The following is a 17,025-nucleotide window of genomic DNA, read 5'->3' as shown; positions in this document are numbered from 1 at the left end:
TTCAAGGACTATATTGAAGAGGTATGGAGAGAGTGGAGAATTTCTATATTGTATGGTACTTCATGTTTAATCATTTGCATCTTTTGTGTTCTTTTTTCTACCTTATATGTCACCACACTTCTCTTTTTGTATTATACTATTAAGTATAAAACCAATGCTAGTTCCAGGACAGGCTCCAAAGCCACAAAGAAACCCTGTCTCGAAAAACCAAAAAAAAAAAAAATAAAATAAAACCAATATAAGGATAAAATTTGTTAGACAAGCACACCTATACTGTGCTGCAAATCTAGTCTCTAGTTTTTAAAAACTTCCCATACTTTTTTTTTATCGATGTGTTAATTTAAATTGTCATCAACAGTTTATAAAAACATTCTCTTTATAAATATTCATTTAAAAATTACATGTATCTGTCTTTGTGATTAATTTTATGATTCATACTTGAGAAAATCTCATGAAACTAAGAGGTGTCATTAGATTCCCTGGAGCTAGAACTGTAGACTATTGTAAGCTACTTGGTATGGATGCTAAGAAAAGAGCAGGGGTCTTTTGAAAGAGTAGCAAGAGCTCTTAATGAATGAGCCAGTTCACCTGGCCCTAGTATCCTCACTTAAAGCCCACCAAACCTTACTGTCTTTGAGTTTTTGATGAAAACTTTTGTTACAGGAGTTAAATTCTATTCCCAACTAATTTATAAATTTCAGATTATTGGTTGTGTATAGAACTTACTTGTCTCACACTACTCACTTTAAAGTTAGTTTCAATGATGCAATAAAATAGATTTTCATTACTAGGAGATTCTCCTATTCTATTTATAAAATTATAATTTATAGTTTCTCACATTTCTTCCTTCAGGTAGCACTGCCAACAGAGCCAATGGAAGGAAAGAATCAGTCTGTGGTATCAGAGTTTGTGTTCCTCGGACTCACCAACTCTTGGGACATCCAATTATTCCTTTTTGTGTTCTCCTCCATGCTTTATGTAGCAAGCATGACAGGAAACTCTTTCATCATGTTCTCTGTGGCTTCTGATCCTCACTTACACTCTCCCATGTACTTTCTGTTGGCTAACCTCTCCTTCATTGACTTGGGTGTTTCCTCTGTTATTTCCCCCAAGATGATTTATGATTTGTTGAGAAAGCATAAAGTCATCAGTTTTAGAGGATGCATCACTCAGATATTCTTCATTCACTTCATTGGTGGTGTGGAGATGGTTTTACTCATAGCCATGGCTTTTGACAGATATGTGGCCATATGTAAGCCTCTCCATTATCTGACCATTATGAGTTCAAAGATGTGCGTCTTGTTATCAGTGGCCTCCTGGGTGGTTGGCCTTATGCATTCTCTTATTCAATTGGCTTTTGTAGTAAACTTACCATTCTGTGGACCAAATGTTTTGGACAGCTTCTACTGTGACTTTCCTGGGTTCATCAAACTTGCCTGTGTAGATACACACAAACTGAAATTACTGGTCTTTGTCAACAGTGGATTCATATCTGTGGGCTCCTTCTTCATACTGATCATTTCCTATATTGTCATTATATTTACTGTTCACAAACATTCTTCAAGTGGCTCCTCCAAGGCTTTGTCTACACTTTCAGCTCATGTGACTGTGGTGGTCTTAGCTTTTGGTCCTGTGTTGTTCATCTACACATGGTCTTCTTCTTTCACACACTTGGATAAGTTTCTGTCCATATTTGATGCAGTTGTCACTCCCTTTCTGAACCCTGTGATCTATACGTTCAGGAATCAAGAAATAAAAATGGCAATGATGAGAGTATTTAAACAGATAATGGTTTATAGACAAATAATTAAACACTTGCACACTGATCATTCTTAACTGAGTACAAATGTTCATTGTTAATATCTGAGAAAAATATTTCCTTGCAAATTTGGTCTATTTATTCATATAAATTAACCATGGGGGTTTGGAGGAGTATAGACAGAGAGGAGACAGTAGTAGTAAGGTCCAGGGGGAGAGGATCTCTTTTTGGATGGAGTAATGGTATAGGTATAAAGCTACTGGTGGCTGCTCCCTGTTTCTCTGGTCTTTCATATTCTAACCTGATAACTGACTCCTGATTTTTTATTTAAAGATATTAATTAGATTAATGCTTTGGAGGATGGCATGCTGCAATTGGGATTTGTTGCATGAGAAAAAATAAATAAAAGAAGAAAAATGTTTAAAATTCTCAACATCTTTAGCCACTAAGGAACTACAAATTAGAACTAATGGTATTCCACCTTGCTCCAGTCAGAATCTTTATCATCAAGGAACCAGATGACAAAAATTGTACTAGAAAATACTGGAAGGAAAACCATAACCCAAGGAAGCTAACTGCACCAACAAAATCACAGGCATCTGATAACCATCCATCAGCATCACCCAAAGAAGGGAAATATAAAAACACTACTACCGAAAAATAACCAAAATTAACAATCATTCATCATTAATATAGCTTAATATTAATAGAATCAATTCACGTATAAAAAGACACAGGCTAAGAGAATGGATACAAAAAAGGATCCAGCATTCTGTTGTTTACAAGAAACATACCTCAACCTCAAATGCAGATACAACCTCAGAGTAAAAGGTTGGGAAAAGGTTTTCTAATCAAATGGACCTAAGAAACAAGTGGGTGTGGTATTCTAATATCTAACAAAATTGATTTCAAACAAAAATCATCAGAAGAGATGTAGAAGGACACTTTATACTCATAACAGGAACAATTCATCAATATGGAGTCTCACTCCTGAATATCTATGTCCCTAATACAAGAGCACACATACATGTAAAAGAAACATTACTAAAACTTAAATCACACATCAAATCCCACACATTAATAGTAGCAGATTTCAACACTCCTCTCCCACCAATGGACAGATCAACCAGACAGAAACTTAACAGAGAAATAAGAGAACTAACAGATGTAATGAATTAAATGGACATAACTGACATCTATAGAACATTCCACCCAAACAGGAAAGAATATACCTTCTTCTCAGCACCTCATGGAACCTTCTCTAAAATTGATCAACTATGGTAACAAAGCAAAATCACAGATAAAAAAATTGGAGTAACCCACTGTGTCTTATTGAATCACCAAGGACTAAAGTTAAAATTCAACAACAGTACTACTTCCAGAAAGCCTACAAACTCATGGAAATTGAACAATCAACTACTGAACCACCCTTAGGCCAAGGAAGAAATAAAGAAATTGTATTCTTCCTTGAATTCAATTAAAATTACAGCACAACATATCCAAACCTATGGAACACTATGAAAGCAGTGCTGAGAGGAAAGTTCATAGCACTAAGTGCCCATATAAAAAAATTGGAGCAAGTTCACATTCGCAACCTAACAGCACACCTGAAAGCTCTAGAAAAAAAGAATCAGACTCACCTAGGAGGCATAGAAGACAGGAAATAATCAAAGTGAGGGCTGAAATCAATAAAATAGAAACATAGAAAACCATACAAAGAATCAATGGAACAAAGAGCTGGTTCTTTGAGAAAATCAATAAAATTGACAAACCCTTATCCAAACTAATCAAAAGGCAGAGAGAGAACATCCAAATTAACAAAATCAGAAATGAAAAGGGGAACATAACAACAGACACCGAGGAAATACAAAAAACCATTAGCTCTTACTACAAAAACCTTTACTCTACAAAATTGGAAAATGTAAAAGAAATGGACAATTTTTAAGATAAATACCATATACCAAAATTAAATCAAGAACAGGTGAGCAATTTAAATAGTCTTATAAACCACAAGAAGATAGAAGCTGTTATCAAAAACCTCCCAACCAAAATAGCCAGAGCCAGATGGTTTTAGTGCTGGATTCTACCAGAACTTTCAAGAAGAGCTAATACCTATACTCCTCAAAATGTTCCACATAATAGAAACAGAAGTGTCATTATCAAACTCTTTTTATGAGGCTACAGTTACTCTGATACGAAACCTGCACAAAGACTCAACCAAGAAAGAGAATTACAGATCAGTCTCACTCATGAACATCGATGCAAAAATTCTTAATAAAATACTGGCAAATCGAATCCAAGAACACATTAATAAAAATCTTCCGTCATGATCAAGTAGGCTTTATTCCAGAGATGCAGGGCTGGTTCAACATATGAAAATCTATCAATGTAATCCATCATATAAACACACTAAAAAAAAGACATATGATCATTTCTTTAGATGCTGAAAAAGTCTTTGATAAAATTCAACACCCCATAAAGGTCTTGGAGAGATTAGGGATACAAGGATCATATCTAAATATAATAAAAGCAATATACAGCAAGCTGACAGCTAACATAAAATTAAATAGAGAGAAACTCAAAGCCATTCCACTAAAATCAAGAACAAGACAAGGCTGTCCACTCTCTCCATATCTCTTCAACATAATTCTTGAAGTTTCCGATAGCAATAAGACCACAGAGGGAGATCAAGGGGATTCAAATTGGAGAGGAAGAAGTCAAACTTTTGTTATTTGCAGATGATATGATAGTGTACATAAGTGACCTCAAAAACTCTACAAGAGAACTCCTACAGCTGATAAATACCTTCACTGATGTGGCAGGATACATGATCAGCTTAAGTAAATCAGTAGCCCTCCTATACACAAAGGATAAAGAATCAGAGAGGGAAATCAGAGCTTGAAGTATTGAAATGCAGAGCCACAGTATTAAAATCAGCTTGGTATCGGCATAAAAACAGAGACATTGAATTGAAGTCCTGGATATTAATCCACACACACATGAACACCTGATTTATGACAAAGATGCTAAAATTATACTATGGAAAAAAGAAAGCATCTTTAACAAAAGGTTCTGGCATAACTGGATTTGACATCCTGTAGAAGAATGAAAATAGATCCATATCTATCACCATGTACAAAACTCAAGTCCAAATGGATTAAGGACCTCAATTTAAATATGACCACACTGAACCTGATAGAGGAGAAAGTGGGAAGTAGCCTTCATTGCATGGGCACAGGAGATCACTTCCTAAATATAACCGCAGTAGCACAGATAATAAGATCAACAATAAATAAATGGGACCTCCTGAAACTAAGAAGCCTCTGTAAAGGAAAGGACACAGGCAATCAGACAAAAAGGCAGCCTACTAAATGGGAAAAATATTCACCAACTCCACATCAGACAAAGGACTGGTCTCCAAAATATATAAAGAACTCAAGAAATTAGGCATTAAAATTCTAAATAACCCAATTAAAAATGGTGTATTAAACTAAACAGAATTCTCAACAGAAGAATTTCAAATAATCAGAATATACTTAAAGACATGTTCAACTTCCTTAGCTATCAGGGAAATGCAAATCAAAACAACTCTGAGATACCATCTTATATCTGTCAGAATGGCTAAGATCAAAACCACTAATGATAGCTTATGCTGTAGAGGATGTGGAGCAAGGGGAACACTCATCCATTGCTGGTGGAAATGCAAACTTGTGCAACCACTTTGGAAAACAGTGTGCCGGTCTCTCAGAAAGCTGAAAATCAACCTACCTCAGGATTCAGCAATACCACTCTTGGGAATATACCCAAGAGATGCCCAATCACACTACAAATCATTTGTTCAACTATGTTCATAGCAGCATAATTTGTAATAGCCAGAACCTGGAAACAATGTAGATGCCCCTCAACTGAAAAATGGATAAAGAAAATGTGGCACATCTACACATTAGGGTACTACTCAGCAGTAAAAAACAATGACATCTTGAATTTTCATGCAAATGGATGGAATTAGAAAACACTCTTCCGAGTGAGGTAACCTAGACCCCCCAAAATGAATAAGGTATGTACTCACTCGTAAGCGGCTCCTAGCCATAAACAAAGGATATTGAGCCTATAGTTCATGATTCTAGAGAAGCTAAGTAATAACATGAACCCAAAGAAACACACACACACACACACACACACACACACACACACACACACACACATATATATATATCCCCCTGGAAATTGGAAAGAGACTAGATCATCTGACATAATTTGGGAGCATGGGGCAGAGGATAGAAGTAGGGGAGAATGGGAGGGTTGAGGAGAACTTGAGGGAATGGGATAGTCGAGATGGAGGAAGGACAGATATGAGAGCAAGGAAAGAGATATCTTTATTGAGGAAGCCCTTATGGCGTTAGCAATAAACCTGGATCTAGAAAAATGCACATGAATCCACAAGGTTGACCCCAGCTAAGACCCTAAGCAATAGTGGAGAGGGTGACTGAACTGGCCTTGCCCTGTAGTCTGACTGATGATTATTTTAAATATCACCATAGAAACTTCGTCCAATAACAAATGGAAACAAAGGAAAGACCCACATTGGAGCACTGGACTGAGCTCCTGAGATCCAGCTGAAGAGTGGAAGGGGTGAGAATATAAACAAGGAAGTCAAGACCATGAGGGGTTCATCCACTGAGACAGTTTGTCTGAGCTAAAGGGAGCTCACCAACTCCAATTGGACTAGGAGTGAACGGGCATGGGAAAAAACTAGTCCCTCTGAATGTGGTTGAAAGTTGGGGAAGACTGTGGGGTCACTGATAGTGACACTGGGATTTGTCTCTACTGAATGTACTGGCATTTTGGGATCCTATTCTCTTTGAATGTATACCTCGCTCAACCTAGATGTAGTAGGGAGGGCCTTGAAGTTTCCCCATTGTGGGGTGCATTGCCCTCTCTTTGGATTAGAGGAAGTGGGGTAGGATGGTGAGTGGAGAGACTGGAAGGAGGGGGGAGTGGGAATTTGGATTGGTATTTTTTAAAGTAATAAAATAAAATAATAAAAAAATTGTTCCCACCAGCAGCGCAGAAGTGTTCCCTTTCCCCCACAACCTCCTTCTGCATTGCTGGTGGGAATGAAAGCTGGTACAACCCCTTTGGATGTCAGTGTGGTGATTTGTCAGAAAATTAGGAAACAACCTTCCTCAAGACCCAGTAATACCACTTTTGAGTATCTATCCAAAGGATGCTCAATCATGCCACAAGGACATGTGCTCAACTATGTTCATAGCAGCTTTGTTTGCCATAGCCAGAACTTGGAAAAAACCAAAATGCCCTTGGGCTGAAGAATGGATAAGGAAAATGTGGTACATTTACACAATGGAGTACTACACAGCAGAGAAAAATAATGACCTTGAATTTTGCAGAAAAATGGATGGAGCTAGAAAACACTATTTTGAGTGAGGTAACCCAGTCACAGAAAGACCATTATCATATGTACTCATTCATAGGTGGTTTTAAAACATAAAACAAAGAAAGTCAGCCTACAAACCACAATCTCAGATAACTTAGAAAAATGATGACTTAGACTAAGAGAGACTTACACATATCTAATCTACATGGGAAGTAGAAAACAGAAACAGACAAGATCTCCTGGGTAAATTGGGAGCTGGACCTTGGGGGAGGATTGAAGCAGGGAGGGGAAAGGGAGGGAAGGGAGGAGAGAAAAATGTAGAGCTCAATAAATATTAATAAAAAAGAAAACAAAGAATTGTTGGTTAGAAAAGTGAAATCCTCAATCATTACTGTTGAGGTGATAGGTGGAGCCACTATGGAAATCAGTGTGGAGGCATCTAAAACATACTGACTAATATTCATAGCACTGAACGGTACTATGAACATTACTGGAGGAGAAAAGTATTAATAAATTTCACCCAGCCACAAACCCTGTAAGTTACAATAGAAACATATCTGCATGATACATGCATTCGTGCAATAGTGACACAAATGCCATGGAACTAACAAACCATTGTTTGATTGGATTCAAGACATATACAATGATATGAACGCCATATTTGAGACTGCTAATTATGTCAAGAACATGAGACTACATAGGTAAGAGACATTATATAAAATATACTACAATTATTCTGCTAACAAAATGACTCTAAATAACATTACTATACTTATAGATTAGGCAGTCACTCAGTTCTCATCAATGAAAATTCTTGCAGTAGAGGGTAGTTAACACAGAGGCCCACAACTTGTCACCAGGAATAGGATGAGAGACTTCAGACCACTTATCTTTAAATGTGATGACTGTATTACTGCTCCTCCCTCAAGGTCCAGAAATCTATATGGAAGAATAGATAGAAAGATCATAAGAGCCAAAGGTGGTGGATCTTAAACTTTAAGGAAACAACATGGATGTTGGGCAAATGAACTGTCAGAGACTATAATTGCATGCACAATATCCAGCAAGTCCAAAACAGAAAATACCCTATCATGAAGAAAGGGAAATAGGCATAAGTTTCTACTCCAAGAAGCTATTTACAATTGAATGATGTTGGCAAAGTGAAAGTCAGTTTCTTTCAGTGGAGTGACACTGGGTATATGACCCCAGAGAAAGCTATATGCTCAAGAAATACTTGATCAACACAAAACAGACTCTATGATTTTGTTTTTGTTTGTTTGGGTGTTTATTAAAGCTTTTATTTGTTTTTGTGGTTTTTTTCAGAGAGGGTAAGAATATGAATTTGGAAGAGTAGGGATGTGTTGTGGGGAGGAGTTGAATTTAGGGGAAGGAATATAATCAAATTACATTGTATGAAATTTTTTTCTTTTTATTTTTTATTGAAAAAAAAATCCCGCCTCCTCCCAGCCTTCCATTTCCCTCCCCCTCCTCCCACTCCTCTTCCCCTCCCCCCATTTCTCTTTCCCCCCTCTCCAGTCCAAAGAGCAGTCAGGGTTCCCTGCCCTGTGGAAAGTCCAAGGTCCTCACCCCTCCATCCTGGTCTAGGAAGGTGAACACCCAAACTGGCTAGGCTCCCACAAAGCCAGTACATGAAGTAGGATCAAAACCCAGTGCCATTGTCCTTGGCTTCTCATCAGCCCTCATTGTCCGCCATGTTCAGAGATTCCGGTTTTATCTCATGCTTTTTCAGTCCCAGTCCAGCTGGCCTTGGTGAGCTCCCAATAGATTAGCCCCACTGTCTCAGTGGGTGGGGGCACCCCTCACAGTCCTGCCTTCCTTGTATGAAAATATTCAAAAAATTAAGAGAAGAAAAATTTAAAATAGAACTATCATATTACCAGCTATACCAACCATGATCACATAATAAAGGACCCTGTCTTACTTAATTTTCCATTTATATGAGATAAAACACCATGACCAAAGCAACTCCAAGAAGGAAGAGATTATTTAGATTTATAGTTACATAGACCTAAGCATCTATGATTTCAGAGCAGGAGCATGGTGACAGGAACCAAGAACTTATATACTTGTTATAAACACAAAACAGACTGCACTGGGAGTGCTGCGAGGCTTTGAACCCTCAGAGCCCATCACAGTCACCTACTTCTACCAGGTACTGTGTAGCTCCTAAACCTACCCAAACAGTGCCACCAGCTGGGGACCAAATATTCAAACATTTGAGCATATGGGATATATTCTTATTTGAATGACCACAGGAAATATTCTACTGCAAAGATATTTTTATATTCATGTTTTTGCTTTTCTATTTACAATAGCTAGAGAAAGGAATAAGTCACAGATAATACACACAAAGAAATTTTATTGAGCACAAAACAATGAGTTATGATGTTTAAAATTTTTATAATAAGTATTAGTTTTGTAAAGAAAGATTGTATGGAGTTTGAGTCATCTGTGAGGGGTCAGTTCTCTTCTTCCACATGTTAGCTCCAGAGATTGCACTCAGGTCCTCAAGCATGATAGTAAGTGCCTTTACTCATTGAGCCAACACATTGGTCCAGTATATTTGTAATCCTTTGATTATTTATGTTTAACATTGAGAAAATATTTACCTTGAAGAACGAAGTAATTGCAATGAATAATTAACAGTTATTGGATCCAGGTAGCTTAATGAGACCAAAACAATTCCACTTTCTCTCTATATCTGAGTTTCAGAGTTCTTTGGACACACTGACCAAAACAAATAATTCTCTGGAGAAAAGTTCTGTAACCATGAGCTCCTTCAAAGCTGTCATGCTTTTCCATTGTCCTTGGTCAGAGACTCACAAGGTGTAAATAATTAGCTTCATATATTCCTAATGGAGGATTCCATGTGGCACTTTATCTGAGAGGACACAGGGAAACCTGGCTCTACAAGATGTTGTTATCATTCAGGTAAAATGGAGAGATGGAAATAAACTTATCAGTGTATAAGTGGATTATTCACAGATTTTAGTTTGTGATTAGTGTTGCTGTGGATCTGAGTTGCATCCTAAAGTACTTGAGGAAGTCTAGGGCAAAGTAGAGTACAGGGAAGAAAAGGAATTGAACAACACAGAAGGATGATTGTAACAGTATTCACTGTGTGAAAAGGCTTTGAATTTGATTGGAAAGAGATCAAGGAGGGGTAAATGAAGTGATTTGGAGGGAGAAAAGTGGAGGGAGAAATGATGTAATGAGATTACAGCATAATCACAAAAATAAGAGAAAAATGTCTAGAAAATGTTAGAAAAAGCAAAACAATTGACTGCATTTGAGCTAGAATCACATTATATATAGGGGAATATAAATAGGACTAGAAAATGCCAAAAACATTGTAATGTTTTGTGTGAAACTTCTGCATTAATCTGTTATTCTATGCTCAGAAATGATAAAATGATATAATCTCCTACTGATTGACAAATAGCTTGTTAACACATACAAATAAAATGGAAGGATTTGTTGCCTTTTCTTTCAGTTTTTTCCAAAAAGAGGAAAATAAGCATACCATTTTTTATAATATAGTAGCAAATTTTATTAGTAAGTTTGCAAGATGAATGTGCCTCATGTATTCCTGAATAGGAAATAGTGCTTACCATGTAGAAAATAAGACCCAGTGCTGAAATCATACTATCCCATATAATTTTATTTTTTCATCATGATAGGTGCAATTTCAGAACACAGTGATTCCTGAGGTGCCAGGAGCTATATTTATTTCTTGCTTCATTTTAAAGAACGTAAATTATACTGATAATTTTGTTTCTAAACTATAAGTATAGTGGAGAAGGTTTAAAAATTTTGCCAAACAGATTCAGTAGAATGTGAAAAAAAAATCATTAATACAAAGGCATTGCAAAAGCTATTTAGACAAGTGTAATCATTGTAGTTTTTGACTTTCTGTTTATTATCATTTATTTATCCAGCATTCTCTATTCAGTTTTAATAATATCATTTTTCTTCAGTTTTCTCTGTTGCTTCAGAACTCTGCCTACACTATCTCAATAAACTATACAGCTACATATAGAGTTGTTAATCGATAAATAACATCTTTTCGCATTCTACAGTAAAATATAATGACATTTTGAAATTTTCAGGCAAATGGATGGATCTAGAAAAACCATACTGAATTAGGTAACCCAGACTCAGAAAGACAAGTATAATACACTCACTCATAGTGACTTTCAAACATAAAAAAAAAATCAGCCTACAGTTCACAATGTCATAGATGCTAGTCAACAAAGAAAATCCTACGAGAGCTTTACGAGGCTTTACTTAGGAGAAAAAATCAAGATCTCCTGAGTAAATTGGGAGCATGGGAGTCACAGAGAGGATAGAAAGGGAGAGAAGAGGAAGGAAGGGGAGTGAAGAATATGTGTATCTCAGTAAAAGGAATAAAAAAGAACATCTTTTAGCAAATATTTGCTTCTTTATTTTTACAGTTTTTCTGATTTTAAGGTTTGGGACGAGAAGACAGGTAAAAAGATGTAAGACTAAGCCTCATAGGCTGGTGTCTAATGGAGGAGGGTTTAATGAATTATATTTTTGATGAGTAGTAAATACAGACCAACTGTTCTTTGAGAGCAAGTGAACTAAGAATACATTCATTTATTTGCCAGACTATAAACACAAACATTAAAGTATTGTTAAATAAGTGTGCTACTATGTTTTCAATCTGTATTTTTGGTGCTTACTGCTAATGAACATTCACTTTTTAAATTGGTTTATCTAACGTGTTGGGTCCTATTATTGACAAGTGATAGTAACAAAATGATAACATTTATTGAAGACTCACATTTGTATACTTACTTATGGAGTATATGGTTAGGATATTCATTTTAGGCTGGAAGTTAAATATAAATCAATATTTTTATTTGTTCAGTAGATAAGTAAAACCAATTCACAGATTTTTATACACTTAGCATGGTATTAAACTACCAGTAAAGTATGGCATTAATCTTGGTTTTTGAACCAAACCCTTATCTTATCTAGTATCTATGTTAATTCTTTAAATAGAACAAAACCCTAAATTATAATGTGACAACCCATTTTACAGAGATATGAACATATAGTTACTATTACATTATGTCATCTTGCCAAGGATTCAGTTCATTTGGAATTACTTCAGGGCAGTGACTCCTGTTATTCCCAGTACTTCAAAAACTGATTGTCTCCATGAATGTAGTTTGGATGCTTATCTTGTCACAATGTCAATTGCTAGAAAAATTTCTTGTTTCAAAGAATAAAATTATGTATCAGTCTAACTCTGTTTGGTGAGTTAGTCTCATGTCCAGTTAGCTCAATTAAAGTATAGTATTTTAATGTTAATTTGTAAGCAAGACATGGCAAAGGGACACATTTCATAATCTTGATGTTAACTATTTTGCAGTGAAGTTAGAAGTTAGGGAATATATGTCAGAATAAGGTCTGTAGCCTTTGCTATAGATATCAATATGGATAGTTAAAAATGATGAGTAGCTTTTTATTCTGTAATTGAACTGATAACATATTAGTCTTCAAATGAAAGTGTAAAGACCTTGGGGATGAATTTTGATTTTAGTATTTACTAATCTTCCACCTTACGTGGAATAGCTGTGAACTCACTCTAGTTTGCACGTAGAGGGATATTGAATTTATAAATAGCTCAACATGACCGCATGACTGGCAGCAGCTTCTCTGCATGACTACAAATTCATATTATATGAGCATAATAGGAAACCTTTCTTCCTCTAGTTTTATGAAGGCACAATTAACAAATAGATTTTGTAATATTTATATTGAATAGCGAGATGTTTTATATATGTGAATATATAAAATACAAAAATATATAAAAACCTTAAAATACATGTGCATGTTGTGAGCTAACCAGCTTAGTTGCCACCCATACTGATTAGAAAATGAATGGCGAAGTTCTGCACTTACCAATTTTCATGTAAGTACTACTGTTAGTGACAGTCACCTCACTGTGCCATGAATCTCCAGAAGCTACCCATCCTGTCTAATTATGCATTTCCCTTTTTACAAATATCTCCATTTTCCCCTTTCTATCCCATCCCATTTGCTCATGATCTGTTGTTATATTTTCTGCTTCTATGAGTGTAGAATCTCTAGAGTCCATGCCGACTGATACATTTCAGCATTAGACTCTCCATGTTTCTTTAATTCAGTTAGCCCATTGGCCTCTAGTCTTATTGTGGTAAAAGAAAAATAGGATTTCTTTGTTTGAAGGAGAACAAAGAATAGTCCATGTGTGTTAGAGTGTCTTTTCATGTGTGTGTTATCCACTCGTCTATTATTTATCACATCTTATTTACACATATTGCTTGTTATTTGTGAATGTTACATTTTCTGGATAAATATTCTTCACATTAGAATTGCTATATCATATAATATATCTATATTTATTTTAAAAATTAAATTTACTATTATTATTATTACTATTATATTGTATTGTGATTTTATATATATGAGTATGGTCAATGTACACTGGATGTGTGTGTGTACATATACATACATATAAAATAATACAGACTCGTGTACATTGGAGGTCAGAAGACAATGTTCTGGGTCCTGCTTTCTCATTCTCTACTTGATTCCTTTGAAACGGTGTCTCATGCTGAGCCTGGATCTAGTCTGGCAGTCCCCAAGCTCAAGTGATCATTTATTTCCAGCTTTCACAACACTGTAAGTACAGACACACACAGTCACAATTAGCTTCTTGTTTGGATGCTGGGATCTGAACACAGGTTATCACAATTACACAGTGAATGCCCTTACCAGTCAAGGTATCTCTCTAGCTTAATATTTCCAGTTTTTAGTCTTTTCCATTGCTCTTCAACTGTTTTATTCTTGGCCTACACCTCTTTATCATTTACGGTGTTGAGAAGCTAATATAGGTCCTTATTCATCTGTAATTTTATTTCATTGGGCTACAAACCCAGTCTATATTTTTAACTTTTTGAAGGACCTCCACAAATTATTTGTCTTCCTAAATAAATAGACTAATTCATATTCACTTCAATTTTTTAAAAACAACCAATATTTGTTTTCTTTAAAAAAATTAAAGCTTTTGAAATATAAGTACAATTACCTCATTTCCATTTCCTTTCCTCCCCCAACACTTCCCAAGCACCTTCTCTTATTATCTTTGGAAATTATGAGGTGATATTTTGTTATGGTTTGAAGTCATGATCTCCTGATGACTAGTGATGCCCAGCACTGGTTTATATATAAATGCAGGATTTTATCTTAATACAATTATAATTTATCATTTCTCCTGTTTCTTCTCTCAGGTAGCGCTGACAAAAAGGTCAATGGAAGGAGTGAATCAGTCCGTTGGTGTCAGAGTTTGTGTTCCTGGGACTCACCAATTCTTGGAGTATTCAACTATTGCTCTTTGTGTTCCCCTCCATGTTTTATGTAGCAAGCATGACAGGAAACTCCCTCATCGTGTTCGCTGTGGCTTTTGACCCTCACCTACACTCTCCCATGTACTTCCTGTTGGCTAACCTCTCCTTCATCGACTTGGGTGTTTCTTCTGTTGTATCCCCCAAGATGATTTATGACTTATTCAGAAAATACAAAGTCATCTCCTTTAGAGGCTGTGTCACTCAAATCTTCTTCATTCATGTCATTGGTGGTGTGGAGATGGTGCTGCTCATAGCCATGGCTTTTGACAGATATGTGGCCATATGTAAGCCTCTCCATTACTTGACCATTATGAGCCCGAGGATGTGCATCTTGTTTTTAGTGGCTGCCTGGGTGGTTGGCCTTATTCACTCTCTGGTTCAACTAGCTTTTGTAGTAGACTTACCTTTCTGTGGGCCAAATGTGTTGGACAGCTTCTACTGTGACTTTCCTCGATTTATCAAACTTGCCTGCATAGACACTTACCAACTGGAATTCATGGTCACAGCCAACAGTGGATTCATCTCTGTGGGCTCCTTCATCATACTGATCATTTCCTATATTGTCATCATAATCACTGTACAAAAACACTCATCAAGTTCTTCCTCTAAGGCTCTGACCACTCTCTCAGCTCATATCTCTGTGGTTGTCTTATTCTTTGATCTGTTGATATTCTTTTATGTCTGGCCTTCTCCTTCAATACACCTGGACAAATTTCTGGCAATTTTTGATGCAGTTGTTACCGCTTTTCTGAATCCTGTGATATACACATTCAGAAATCAGGAAATGAAGGTAGCAATGAGGAGAGTATGCACACAGCTAGTTAGTTATAGGAAAACTTCTTAAATTGATGAGCTGAGGACTTTCTTCAATGAATGTAGAAGGTTACGATCCATCAACCTCAGAAAATATTTGCACACACACACACACACACACACACACACACACACACACACACATATATATTACACATACACAAATTATGTATATATCTTTGTCTTTCTCTATATGTTTACATATTCTTCTGATTAGTCTGGATTAATAATCTCTACTGAAAACAGAGAATCACATTTATTTATAAAGCAAAGATTATAATAATCTTGAACTTACATTCCTAAGGAATAGTGTTTACTTCGACGTAACTGATACTGAAGGCCTTTAGAAAAAGGAAAATTTCTCTCTTACTTCTTTTACACTTGTTTTATTTCTTGAGTATTTCATGTATGAATATTGGCTTCAAAAATTTCCATTCTTCTTTCTCCCCCCTCCTTTTATTTCTGGCCCCTCTTATTTCTTAAATCATTATGACTTCTTAAATTTAAAATATATTCAAATATATATGTTAAAACCATAAGATATAAATAAGATACTGAATCCATTGTGTTGCCGATTTGTATATGTGTTTACTAAACATTGTCTCCAATGCAGGAATTTCTGGACAGTTTGCTTATAAAAGCTTATTCTACTGAGCCATTTGTCTGTCTTTTGTAGTTAGTTATGTTACTCATTTGGATTTTTTCTGCTGTAGAAGAAAATTCACATCAGGAGAACACACACAGGGGTGTAATAGATGCTTGTTTTGTGTAGAAGAGTTGAAAACCATTTTGGAATACCAGCAAGGAAATAAGTAAACATGGTTTTTCTGTCAGGTTAACATTACTCTTTTCACATACATCATATTTCTATTCCTTTATATTTATTACTATTTTCTTAGTATATTTCTATGTTACAGTAAAACTCAAGAATAAATTGTATAATATTTGAAAGGAGGAATTGAAGCAACATGTATGTTTACTTTGTGAGTTCGTAAACAGGTACTAAGATACTGCATGTGTTGCTACAAGTACTCTGTGATATGGAAGTAAAACCATCCCTGAAGATATTCTGCACTTTTATAGATCTCAAAGTTCAGTTCCTCCAGGTCCCAGTCATTTGCAGGTCATCGCCAATGTAATGACAGTCACCCGGCACATACACGCACCTGCATCATCAAATTTGGTGCACTCAGACAGACACAGCAGAGTTAATCCTTGCTCTTCACTACATGACATTTTCATTTCCATTGTTCTCATTCACTGGCTTGAGGTACAGCATGAGGTTAATTGGGATCAGACTTAACTGCAGTACTGAATGACTTCCATGTTCATAAAGTCTTGTTCACATAAGTAGCCACTGTACGTCCTTATGTTCTTTGTCCTTTACTGAGAAACCTGTGAGTGGTTGGTGTCAACCCTATGATTTGTTAATCAAAAAACATTTTCTAAATTTCCATGTTATTCAAATGATATTTCATCAAGCACAGGACACTTTCATAGCAGATGAAATGTGATAATGAGCTCACAACACATGAAACTCACTAGTCTACCCACATGTTTCATTCCTTATAAGCCAGTGATGGAAAACTTGGGCTAGGAATTGGGCTAATGGTTGT

At 36.0% G+C, this 17,025-nt stretch overlaps 1 protein-coding gene and 1 pseudogene across 1 annotated transcript; both read left to right on the top strand.

Annotated features, from left to right (window-relative positions):
- The first annotated feature begins 873 nt into the window (after positions 1–873).
- Positions 874–1,836, top strand: LOC142845015 (olfactory receptor 4F21-like). The gene has a single exon (XM_075963779.1). It carries the CDS (start codon positions 874–876, stop codon positions 1,834–1,836), a length of 963 nt encoding a protein of 320 aa, XP_075819894.1.
- A 12,664-nt stretch (positions 1,837–14,500) lies between these two features.
- On the top strand, positions 14,501–15,440 carry LOC142845014 (olfactory receptor 4F3/4F16/4F29-like; annotated as a pseudogene).
- The last annotated feature ends 1,585 nt before the right edge of the window (positions 15,441–17,025 follow it).

This window comes from Microtus pennsylvanicus, chromosome 2, assembly GCF_037038515.1.
Source record: "Microtus pennsylvanicus isolate mMicPen1 chromosome 2, mMicPen1.hap1, whole genome shotgun sequence".
NCBI classification, from domain to species: Eukaryota; Metazoa; Chordata; class Mammalia; order Rodentia; family Cricetidae; genus Microtus; species Microtus pennsylvanicus.
Note: the sequence above shows the minus strand (reverse complement) of the source record. Positions and strands in the feature narration are given on the sequence as shown.

Excerpts from the sequence above, each read along its gene's own strand:
- LOC142845015 (XM_075963779.1), top strand. The coding sequence starts at position 874 with ATGGAAGGAAAGAATCAGTCTGTGGTATCAGAGTTTGTGTTCCTCGGA.